The 12,411-nt window shown below is 46.0% G+C and overlaps 1 protein-coding gene across 1 annotated transcript in view; it reads right to left on the bottom strand.

The window, feature by feature from the left end:
* OTOA (otoancorin) overlaps positions 1-6,288 on the bottom strand; it is a gene marked incomplete at its 5' end in the record, with an annotated part of 58,896 nt that extends 52,608 nt beyond the window's left edge. The window contains 6 exons of the mRNA XM_080678664.1: positions 1,814-1,945; positions 3,843-3,930; positions 5,561-5,588; positions 5,691-5,721; positions 5,811-5,839; positions 6,201-6,288. Coding sequence (XP_080534790.1) covers positions 1,814-1,945; positions 3,843-3,930; positions 5,561-5,588; positions 5,691-5,721; positions 5,811-5,839; positions 6,201-6,288 — 396 coding nt within the window. The remainder of the gene's footprint in view (positions 1-1,813; positions 1,946-3,842; positions 3,931-5,560; positions 5,589-5,690; positions 5,722-5,810; positions 5,840-6,200) is intronic.
* Between the last annotated feature and the right edge of the window lie 6,123 nt (positions 6,289-12,411).

Below are 12,411 nucleotides of genomic sequence, written 5' to 3'. Positions count from 1 at the left end.
ATAAGCTATTGAATGACTGAATGAGTGAATGAATGCTGACAGAACTGTCACACCTGATTGGGCCCACTGTCCTTCACCCAACACACCTTCCGAAAATAACAGCCACCATTTACTGAGCACTGACCACACACCAAGCGCTGTGCCAAGCAGTATGTCTTCTTGGAGATGCCCACGGCCCTCCTATAGGGTAAGCCCATGCGTCCCAGGGCCAGACATTCTCAGATTCAACCCCAGGCTCTGCACTTACTTATGTGTGTGTTCCTAATCACTTCACCCTTAAAGTCTGTGTCCCTCCTCTTTAATGAGATAGAATCAGTGCCTACCTCTAACCCACCTTGAATGAGATAATACATGTAAGGTGCTTAGGAGACATTCCACAGATGTTATATTTACACATTTTGATGAATGTATTTCAATAGAATTGGCTTCCTTTGGCGCCATTGTATTTTACTTTATAGATTTAACACATTATTCTGAGAAGGGCCCATGGGCTCAGCTGATGCCAGCAGGCTCACAGCGTGCCTGGAGGCCACGCCTTTAAGCCCAAGGTGACCGCCCAATCTCTCCCCGCCCATCTCCTCCTCTGAGTATTGAAACGGTAAGATTCCTACGGCCCCATTTCAGGAGGTCCTGAGAGAATTCAGTGCCCACACAGGGTCCGTCTTGAGAGCACTGTTGGCAGACCATGGCCCACAAGCCCACTGCCCGCTTCTGGGGACAGTGTTACTGGAGCACGTCCACGCCCACTCACCTGCCACCTGTGGCTGCCGGCCTGCTCCAGGGCACGGTGAGCCGCTGTGCAAACTGCACAGCCTGCAAAGCCTAAAACACTGATACCAGGCCCTTTTCAGAAACAGCTTCCGGGCCAGTCCCTGGGAACAGGCCTGACACATGGTAAACCCACAATGCACATTAATCAGTATTGTTTTCCTGGAAATCCCCATTTTGCCTAAACTGGCACTTCCTTTCCTATTATCTACTCTGTATGTTTTAACAAACTCTTTTTTACAAAGTTCAATTCATTTCAGAAGGAAATACTACATTTCTACTACGAAGCTCACAGGTTCAGTGTCTCCATTCTTTTTTAATTAATCACAGACTTTAAAGTAAACCCGTGATGATGAAAATGTGTAAATGGTTCAACTCCTTCTGGGGACACTGGCCCACATGACCTGCCTCTGACAAGGAATCTCAGCCTCTTGGTGCCGGGCTGGGCCCACGGGCTTTCTGGGTCTGAGGCTGGGCTTTGCTCTCACATCACCAACTTTTGTGAAAATGATCTGCTTTTTATCTCCACTCCAGACTGTCAACTCCTTGAGGTCAGGAACTCAGTCTTTTATCTCTGAACCCAGTGTCCCTGGGGCTTCATTAAGTCAAACCACTGGAGGCCCTCAGTGCCATGAGAATGTGAATCAGACGGCTCTTCCTTTGATCTTCAGAGAAAGTGAGAAACTGCCAGGGGGTTGGGGAGGGAGAAGGAGACAGGAAAGGTCAGGGCCGGCCTGGCCGGGGTGGCTCAGTGATTGAGCGTCAACCCAGGAACCAAGAGGTCACTGGATGGATTTCCGGTCAGTCAGGGCACATGCCCGGCCTGCGGGCTCCATCGCTAGTGGGGCGTGCAGAAGGCAGCTGATCATGTTTCTCTCTTATCATGGATGTTTCTATCTCTCTCCATCTCCCTTCCTCTCCCTCTAAAATCAATAAAAACATTTTTTTTTTAAAAAGAAAGAAAGCTCAGAACCTGAATTAGGCTCAACTCGCTTCAACTCAGCAAGCACGGCTGGCCCTCTCTTCCCCTCCTCAGAAGCCTCACCCAGCGGTCCTTCTTGTCCTCCCAGAGGCACTGCATGGCGGTGCGGAACTGCTGGGCATCTGCTCCCCGCAGGTCCTCCTGCAGCTGATGGGGCTGGTACAGACGCTGCTCCAGGTAATGCTCCACGGCTGCCTGGACATGGGTGTGAGGAGGTGGGTGAGGACAGGACGGGAGCGGCCAGCACACGCACAGCCAGCCCGGCCACCTCCTACCCTGCAGAGACCGCAAGCAGGAGGTGTCATCAGCTGCCAGCATTTAAAGGGTGTTCCCACAACAATTCAGATCTCCAGCTTCTCTAGGAAAACACAAAGATTTGGCAATACTGGACGCGCCACGCCTGGTGACAACCAGCTCACCGCCCACCCAGCCAGCCCACTTCTCCCATGCCTGCCTGCTCCCTGGAGGGGATGGAGGTTTCAGGTCCAGAAAGTTTACACCTAGGTGGGCACTCTCCCAGGCCCCAAGCTACGAGGGCAAGACAAGCATCCGGGAGCAAGAACACATTCCCTCTGCAGCCTCTCCTGCCAGATTCCCTCCACTCCCTGGGGAGTTCTCTCCTCAAACTCCCTCAAACAGAGCTGCTCCAGAAAGGCCAGGAGGAGGTGGCACAGGCAAAGGTGGTCTCTAGAGCCAGACAGCCCATGTGCAAAGCCCCACCTTGCCACATACTAGCTGTGTGGCCTTGGGCAAGTTACTTAACCAGTTTGCTAGAGAAAATACAGAATACCCAGTTGAGTCTAAATTGCAGGTAAGCAATGAATAATTTTTTTAGCATAAGCATATCCCAAATATTGCATGGGACATACTTATACTTTTTGTTTGTTTGTTGTTCAACAATAGTATTATAGTATTATCATTCATTCGCTCAATATCTAGTATATATTTACATATACATGAAGACAGGTAGTATAATACTAATATGTATATATGTATTTCACATGCTAGAGAGAAAGGGTCAGGCATTTCTTGTCTTAAATTGCCACGGACTGATGAGCAGTAGAGATAAAGGTGCCGGGCGGTGGCCGCTGCCGGGTGCCCTGGTGAACGGCTAACAACCAGCTCTCTGAGGAGTGCAGCTGCGAGTGTTGGCTGCTATTTTTGTTTTCATCAAGTAAACATGGAAACAACAGGGATGTCAGAACGTCATTCATCCATGACATTAATTCTTTGCGGAATCAGAGAATAGTTCTTGAATCCTGGGAGAGTATTCCCTCAATTTTCTGTGTGTGCTATTCCCAGTGTAATGGCGCAGACACAGCGCACCGGCCCTACCTCCCGAGGCACAGATCCACTGCCATCGATTCACATGATTTTGCCTGTAGTTGAGTTAAAAGTGAAGAAAAATATTTCTTGGATGTATGACCAAGATACTGATACTTATTCCCCTGTTGTTCCTTTTAGCAATAGAATCCCACGCGTCCAAGCCGGTCCGTGGCCTCTGAGAAAGGCCTGCAGTAATGTGACCATGGACTGGGAGCGAAGAAAGGTAAGCAGAAGGAAGTGTGGTAGTGCAGGTCACATCCTTAAAGGAAAAGATGCCCACCTTCACTTCCTTCCCCCTCCCCCACCTGCTCCCTCCTCTGCCTCTCCTCCCCGACCCCGCCTTGGGTGGAGAATGGGTGTGATGTTTCAGGATGTGGGCAACAGCCCTAGAGAATGACAAAGCGGTAAGCTAGAAGGAGCCTGGTCTCTGGACGGTCTTCTGAAATATCCTCTCTGGGTCTCCCGCTTAGTTGGAGACTATTACATAAGACAGAAGTAAACTAAATTGTTTGAGCACTGTAATTTGGGGTGTCTTTGTTACGGCAGCTCAGCTTATACCCTAACGCACCATGTCTCCATCAAAGATGGAAAGACAAAAGCTACTGTAGACAAAGAACTTGTATCATGTTTTAAGAAAAACTGGACAGAACACATTTCCTTGGGGGCGAAGACTAGCTCTACACCTGGCCCACTCTCCACTTACCTGGCCTGAGGCTGCAACACCTGAGCACAAAGGGAGCACATGGGGATGGGCATCGACACACACCTGCAGGCTGGGGACAGTGAATGCCACGTTCCGCGCGTTCAGGTAGGCCAGGACTGCGTGGGACAGGTCTGCCGTCCACGGGTGGGAGCTTCAGTCAAAGTCAGACGGCAGAAGGTCACCAGGCAGCTCCCCCATGACAGGCAGCTCTCCTGCTAGCTGAGTGACCCAGGGTGGGATTGGGGGTGGGGGGGACTGGGATGCTAGAAACTGTGCGTGCAGAGGAAGGGGACGTAGTGGGTGGGATCAGGGGGAGTTTCTAGTTTAGGAATCCGCCTGGATCCCCTTCTCCCAAGGACAATGATCAACCTCTGCACTGTGTGCAACATTCCAGCTCCCACAGCAATCCCCCTAAATCAACTACAGTTCAAACAGATGAACCTGAAAGGCGTCCTCACTAAATTAAGTTTAGAAAACAGGCTCTGGCTGGTGTGGCTCACTGGATAGAGCGTTGGCCTGCGGACTGAAGGGTCCTCGGTTCGATTCCAGTCAGGGCACATGCCCAGGTTGCGGGCTCGATCCCCAATGTGGGGCATGCAGGAGGCAGCCGATCAATGATTCTCTCATCACTGATGTTTCTATGTCTCTCTCCCTCAACTTTCCTCTTTCAAATCAATAAAAATATTTTTTAAATTAATAAAAATAATAACAATAATAATAAATAAAAACAGGAGCTGTGTGCACCATGTGAGGCTGGAATAGCACTGTGAAGCGTAGGCTCGGAACCTGAATTTGAATGCTGGCTCAGTCACTCAACTGCGCGGCCTTCAGCAACTTACTGAATTGTCCTGTGCCTCTGTTTCCCTTTCTGTGTTATACATTATCAGGATTCAATTTGCTTACACAGGGAGAGTGCTTCAAACGGTGCCAGCACATAGAAAATGCACAGTTCCATTCGTAACAGCCAGTGGAAACAGCTCACACCCCAGCAGTCGGTGAAAGGCCAGTAAGCATGGCGTGCGCCCAGTGGAGGACCGCTCCCCACAGAGGCGTGCCTGCCGGCGGTGAAGCCTCCTGCTGTACGCCACTAGAAGGCCTTCATAAGCCCATTTTTGTTATAAGTGACGAATGAATAACAAATTAATAAATCAACATTTTAGCCTGAAAAAATATACCCAAAACTACCCACTGGCGTCATCTTAGGGAGAGGAGTGTTTATGGGCATCTATCACATTAGCATAATTGGGCGCCCCTGTCATGAGGCCCCAAGGCCTCCACTTCTTCTCCCTCAGAGCACTCCTGGCAGAATAATTATCTGCTAGCAGTTGTCCTTCCACAAGACTCTCCAGGACCCTGCCTTGTGCCCCAGGCATCTCACACAGCCCGTCTGCAGCACTGACGACACCACAGTGAAGGCCATGGGTGGGGGCTCCCCCTCTTCCCGCTGCGTGGCCGGACGAACCCCCCTTGGCCTTGGTGTCATCATTCTGCCTAATGGGATAGCAGCAGGGTCACCCGGGGTGCTGTGAGGGCCCAACGTGTTTCCAAGCATAAAGCATTTAGAATAGCCCCCTGCACAGCGAGCACTCAGTAAACGCCAGTTCCTGTGCAGAGAGAAGAATAAGTTTGTGGAACAACTGTGTCTACTTAAAAAAACACACACTTGTGCTTTGGTTGACATTGTTTGTAATGCGTATGTATTACTTTTTACAACTAAGAGACTTTCATGAAGAACTTTTACTAAAAATCTATCCCACCCCATCCCCCCAAGGGCAGGTTACCTTTGAAACTGTATGAGATCCAGTAATGCTAGAATGGAAATAAAATGAAAGATGCTTAAAACCGAGTCGCTCCAGAGAGATTGGTTACATTTGGTGTGAAATTCTTAGAAGCATCAAGTGGAGACATTACCATTCAGATAGTTTCCATCTATTATTTCTTCCTATAAGGCAAAGAGACAACAGTTAAGTATAACATCCAAAACTGGAGAGGAGGTTTGGGTTAAAAAAAAAAAAAGAAAGGAATACTCACTGCCATTTTTTGCAGCAATGGATGCAAACCTGTAAGAAAACAATGAATGCACAACTAGAACTGAACTGGGTAACAGTCCAAGATACAAATGTGGGTTCGGATAAGAGTCCCCCTAAAAGCCGTGGAGGAAAATTATAGTGCATTTTAATCACACCTGCACCTATATGTGCCCAGTGTGAGAAAACCTTGGTTTGAAAACCCCTTTTAGAATAACTGTGAAAAGCCTACATGTGCTCCTGCACGCACACCTGTGCACACACACCTGTGAACACACACCTGTGCACACACACTACAGAATACCTTCCAGCAGCAAGGACCTAATCTGGACCATCCCCTCTCATCCCCTAGGATGTGTAGAAACCATGAGAGGTTTCCTCCCTTGGGACTCACCCTGGCTGGAATTTGCACTGAGACTTGCCACTCCATGGCTCAGAAAAAGGAAAAGGACAGGCGCGTATGTCCTAGGTTCCTGAGACATCCTCCTGTAATTAATTCAAGCAAAATTATTATATATCAATAATTCCAGTTTGATTACTTAAGTATATTAAAAAGATTCAGAAGCCAAAAGGGAAAGACAAATAGACCCAGAATCCCTTGAGGTTTTTTCAAAATAATTTTAAAATCCCATCTACTTTGCCCATATAAACCCCTATCCTAGTCTAAGACACAAGCCTCTCTCTCCTATTTAAAGTCTTACCTTCCCTCCCATTCCCCTCAACCAAGCAAGAGGTGTGCTTAAAATCAAGGACTCTGATGTATCTAACAAAGAATTTATGTCCAGGATATAAAAAGAACTCTTGCAATTCAGTTAGAAGAAGATAGCCAATGGGGGGAAATGTAGAAATATATAAACTTTATTTAAAAAATACAAATTGCCGGAGAAACCAAGATGGTGGCATAGGTAAACACCTGAACTTGCCACCTCCCACAACCACTTCAAAACTACAACTAAAAGACAAAACGGACATCATCCAGAACCACAGGAAGGCTGGCTGAGTGGAAATTCTACAACTAGAAGGAAAGAGAAAAGCACATTGAGACTCAGAGGAGCTGCGTCAGGCAGAAATACTGAGGCACACATGCGAAGAGGGCTGGCAACTGAGTATGCGGCTGGCTTTCTCAATCAGGAGGGAGACACAAGCTCCTGACTACTCTGAACTCCAGTTCTGGGCGAGACCCTGGGGACCCAGACTCATACAGGGAGAAACTGGACTGTCTGGCAGTGGGCGGAACTTGAGGGCAGCTTTCTCTCAGAGGTGCTTGCAGTGATTACTGCGGGACACTGAGACCCAGGGGCCTCTTAGGGCAGGGCTGAAGGGAAGCCATTGCTGTTTGCTCCGCCCTGAGACTCCGCCCCATCCAAGCTGTGCGCAGAGGCTTTTGCATATGAATGGCTTGGTCTTTGAAATCTAAACTTACCTAACAAACTGCAGCTGAGTCAGAGAGACCCAGAACATCCAAAAGAAGGACCAAGGCCCCACAGCAGCTTGCATTGCTTCACAGCTGGGCCTCATCTGGGCACCTCCAAAACCCAACAAAGAAGAGGAATCTGCAGATCTCTTCGTAGCTCCTGCTGAGTGGCCTCAGGCAGAGGCTAAATTAGCACCTCCTTAGAGATCCAAGAGCCAGTGTGCCCATAGGTCAGAGTAGGACCATCCAGATTACAACTCCTCACATCCATAAGGGACATACTCAGGCGGCAGACTCAGTGAGCACCAAAGCCCCACTGAAGCAAGTCTTGCCTCATAAGGGTGTCTCCAGCACAGAAGTTACCCCATCGTAGACACAGCTGATCCTCACAGCCAATTGGCCTGGAGGTCAATTCCCCCAGTGATACCAACAACAATCAAGGCTTAGCTACAAGACTGGGCACACAGCCCACAAAGGGGTGCACCAAGAGTGTTCATTTCAGGTAACTGGGGAAGCTGAGCCACTGGGCCCTATAGGACACCTAGCACACAAAGCCACTCTATCAACTCAAGGAAGCAGCCAAAATGTGGATACAAAGAATCAGGTCACAAATGAAAGAAATGGAGGAAAGCAAATGACTGGATATAGAGTTCAAAACCATGGTTATAAGGTTTTTCAAGAATTTTCTAGAAAAGGCCAATAAATTTAGTGAGACCCTCAAGGGTATGAAAAAGGACCAACTAGAAATTAAGCATACATTGACTGAAATAAAAAATAATATACAGAGATCCAACAGCAGACTAGAGGATCGCAAGAATCAAGTCAAAGATTTTAAATACAAAGAAGCAAAAAACACCCAACTGGAAAAGAAAAAAGAATCCAAAAATATGAAGATAGTGTAAGGAGCCTCTGGGACAACTTCAAGCGTACCAACATCCGAATTATGGGGGTGCCAGAAGAAGAGAGAGAGCAAGATACTGAAAACCTATTTAAAGAAATAATGACAGAAAACTTCCCCCACCTGGTGAAAGAAATAGACTTTCAAGTCCAGGAAGCACAGAGAACCCCAAACAAAAGGAATCCAAAGAGGACCACACCAAGACACATCATAATTAAAATGCCAAGAGCAAAAGACAAAGAGAGAATATTAAAAGTAGCAAGAGAAAAACTGTTAGTTACCTACAAGGGAGCACTCATACGATTGTCAGCTGATTTCTCAACAGAAACTATGCAGGCCAGACGGGAGTGGCAAGAAATATTCAAAGTGATGAATAGCAAGAACTTACAACCGAGATTACTCTACCCAGCAAAGCTATCATTCAGAATTGAAGGGCAGATAAAGAGCTTCACGGATAAGAAAAAGCTAAAGGAGTTCATCAACACCAAACCAGTATTATATGAAATGCTGAAAGGTATTCTTTAAGAGGAGGAAGAAGAAGGAAAAGGTAAAGATAAAAATTATGAACAACAAATACATATCTATCAACAAGTGAATCTAAAAATCAAGTGAATAAAAAATCTGATGAACAGAATAAACTGGTGAATATAATAGAATCAGGGGCATAGAAAGGGAGTGGACTGATAATTCTTGGGAGGAAAGGGGTGTGGGGGGTGCGGGAAGAGACTGGACAAAAATTGTACACCTATGGATGAGGACAGTGGGAAGGGGGGGTGGTAAGGGCAGAAGGTGGGTGGGAACCGGGTGGAGGGGAGCAATGGGGGGGCGGGGGGAAGAGGAACAACTGTAATAATATGAACAATAAAGATATTTTTTAAAAATACAAATTGCCAATAAGCACATTAAAGATGATCGACATCATTAGTTGTCAGAACATGCAAATTTAACCCACAATGAGATACCACTACATACCCCCTAAAATGGCTAAATATTTAAAAAAATGATAATACCAAGAGTTGGTGGTAATGGAGAGCAAGAACTCTTATACATACGTTGCTGATACAGCCACTTTGGAAAACTGTTTGGCAATGTCTTAAAAGTTAAATATATAATACTCTATGATCCATGAATTCAACCCCTAGGCAATTACTCATGAGAAATTAAAAATTAAGTCCACACAAAGACTGTACTGTTTCATTCATAAGAGCCAAAAATTAGAAACAACTCGAATGCCAACAACAGGTGAAAGATTAAACAAATGTGGCATATCCGTCCAATGGAATACCATTCATCAATAAAAAGGAATGAGTTGAGCTTTTGCTTCCAGATATGACGGGGTCATTCGCATAGATAAAACCTCATACTTTAAATAATTGGAAAACCAATCAAAATATATGAACAAATGTTTTTAGATATTGGACAACAGGTAACGCAAGGCTAAGATTCCTGAGAGAAGGGAAAGCGTGAGATACTAGGAAATATATATTGGTCTCTGTTCCTGGCTCCTGTACAGAGCCCCCAACATCCTTGTAATTTCCTGGGTGACAAGAGCACCAGGGGCACCTTCTGTTCCATGAAGGTGATTCTAGGTGGCTGCTGGACTGCATCTGGATAGGAGCTGATCTCCAGAAAGACTAAGCCATGATTTACAGCTTGGAATGTTCAGGCCTACCCCCATCCTCCAGAGAGAGGCTAGAATGGAAGTTAATAGTTGATCATGCCAAAAAGAGGGAGATCGCAATAGTACATGGCTCAGACATCTCCCAAGTTGGCAAACATATCCACACTGGGAGGGTGATGCACCCTAATGCCACATGACAGAAGTTCCTGGACTCAGAACCCTCCCAAACCTCGCCCTGTGTAGCTCTTCATCTAGCTGCTCATCTGTATCCTCTATCGTGTCCTTTAATAAACTGGTAAATAAACATAAGCATTTCCCTGAGCGCTGTGAGCTGCTCTACCAAATTCATCACACATAAGAAGGGGTGTGGGGACCTCCGATCTGTAAACAAGTCAGACAGAAGTTGTGTGTAACCTGGGGACCTACCACTTGCAATTTGCATCTGAAATGGGGTAAAAGAGGTTTGGTGGGACTGAGCCCTTAACCTGTGAGGTCTGACATTTTCTCCAGATAGTGTCAGAATTTAGTTAAATTGTAGGACACCCACCCACATCACAGAATTGCCTAATGTGGGGGGAAACCTTCACACACTTAGTGGCCAGATGAAGTGTTCTGCGTGGAGTGGTAAAGGAGACACACAGGTGACAGGCTCACAGGAAAGAACAAAGAAGGGGAGAACTGGGCTTTACCCTACTCAGGAGGTTTTTCTTTACACTTAAACAAACTGAGCTCTGTAAGTTCTCGAGCTCACTACCTGGGGTCTCCACACCTCAGCACAAGGAGGGAGAATCCCAACAGAGCCTACAGGTCTCACTGAACTGAGGAGACAGTTGGAGAGAAAAGATTTGCAGAGAGAGAAAGTTCTGGAGATTTGCCAAAGGGTCCCTCGAGTCTTTGGCTGAATATTTGTCTTTCTATACCTGTACATGTAAGAAACCACCTGAGACTAGAAAAAAAAAAAAAAAAAAAAAAAACACCAACCAGAAAGCAGAAGTCAACCTCACACAGGGTGGAGAATAAGTGGAAAAATCTTCAAACATGTTGGGTATTAGGGAAAGCAAGCCTTGAAAGGACCAAACTGATTCCAGTTACCTGGATTACATCCGTGAAAAAATCCAAATAATATTTAAAGAAGTATCATAAAATCCAGTAACCAGCAATGTAAATATCCAAAATGTCCAGCATCCAATCAAAAATTACCAGACAAAGAAGCAGGAAAAGATGGATCATTACCAGAGAAAAAACCCAATCAGCAGAAACAGATCCAAAAAGGACAAAAGATCAAATTAGCAAACAAGGATAGCCATTGTATATATACTCTGTAGGTTCAAGAAGGTAGAGAAAAGTATAAACATGTTAAGGAGAAACATGGAAGATACAAAAAACTCAAACAAAATTTCTAGAGATGAAAGTACAATATTTGAAATGAAATATACACTGGGAATGGTTAACAGCAGATTAGACACTGCAAAAGGAAATATTGGTGAACTTGAAATCATAGCACTAGGAAATATCCAAACTAAAACACAGGTGACAAAAGGACAAAAAAATTTTAAGAGAGCTCTGGGACACTATGAAACATCTAAAATGCATGTAATTAGAGTCCCAGGAAAAAAAGAGGGTGGCCGAACAAATATTTAAAGAAACAATGGCCAAAATCTTATCAAGTTTCATAAAACTATAAACCCACAAATCCAAGAAGCTCAACAGACTCTGAGCAGAAGAAACAAACAAAAAAAAACACACTAAGGCACATCATAATCAAACTGCCCAAAAAAATCAATGGCACAAAAAAACAACAATCAATTTAGAATATAAAGAACTCTCAAAACTGAACCATAAAAAAGATAAACAATCCAATTAGTCAATAGGCAAAACACATGAGCAGACATTTCACCAAAGTGGATATCCAGAAGACAAATAAGAACATGAAATAAATATTAAATATTAAAACCATAAAATCATTATAGATCTACCAGATGGCAAAAAAAAAAAAAAATGTTTTAAAGTGATAACGCTAAATGCTGGAAAGGATGCAAAGAAACTGAATCCTCATACATTGCTGGTGTGAAAAAATGATGCAGGTACTCTGGAAAGTAGTTTATGTTTTTTATAAAACTAAACATGCATTTAACATATAGCCCAGCAACTGCACTCTTGGGAATTTACCCCAGAGAAATGAAAATCTATCCTATCTAATAAAGATAGAATATGCTAATTGATCATCATGCCCTCACAGAGATGGCAGCGCCCATAGCCAATAAGGAGGGAATATGCTAATTGACTGTCATGCCCTCAAAGATGGCAGTGCCCACAGCCACAGGATGGCAACGCCCAGTCCCCTCAGCCCCTCTGGGCTAGCAGGCGCACTGCACGGCTGGGCCTGCTCCCAGGTGGGTCCGGCCACTCCGCACGCCTGCCTCCGGAGTCCCCCAGCCCCCACAGCCCCCCAGCTACCCAGAGCCAGCCTGAGGCGCAGGCAAGCCTCAGATGGCAGCAGCCCAGCCACCCAGAGCTGGCCCGAGGTGCAGGCAAGCCTCAGGTGGCGGCTGCCCATCCTCCTAGGGCCGCCTGAGGCTGGCGCTGCCGGCAGTGGCAGCAGCAGAGGTGTGATGGGGGCATCACCTTCCCCTGATCGCTGGGTTGCCTCCCGCCCCTGAGGGCTCCTGGAC

Source organism: Plecotus auritus, assembly GCF_963455305.1.
Source record: "Plecotus auritus genome assembly, chromosome: 7".
Lineage (NCBI taxonomy): Eukaryota > Metazoa > Chordata > Mammalia > Chiroptera > Vespertilionidae > Plecotus > Plecotus auritus.
The sequence above is the reverse complement of the archived record's forward strand: the minus strand, read 5'-3'. Positions and strand labels throughout refer to the sequence as shown.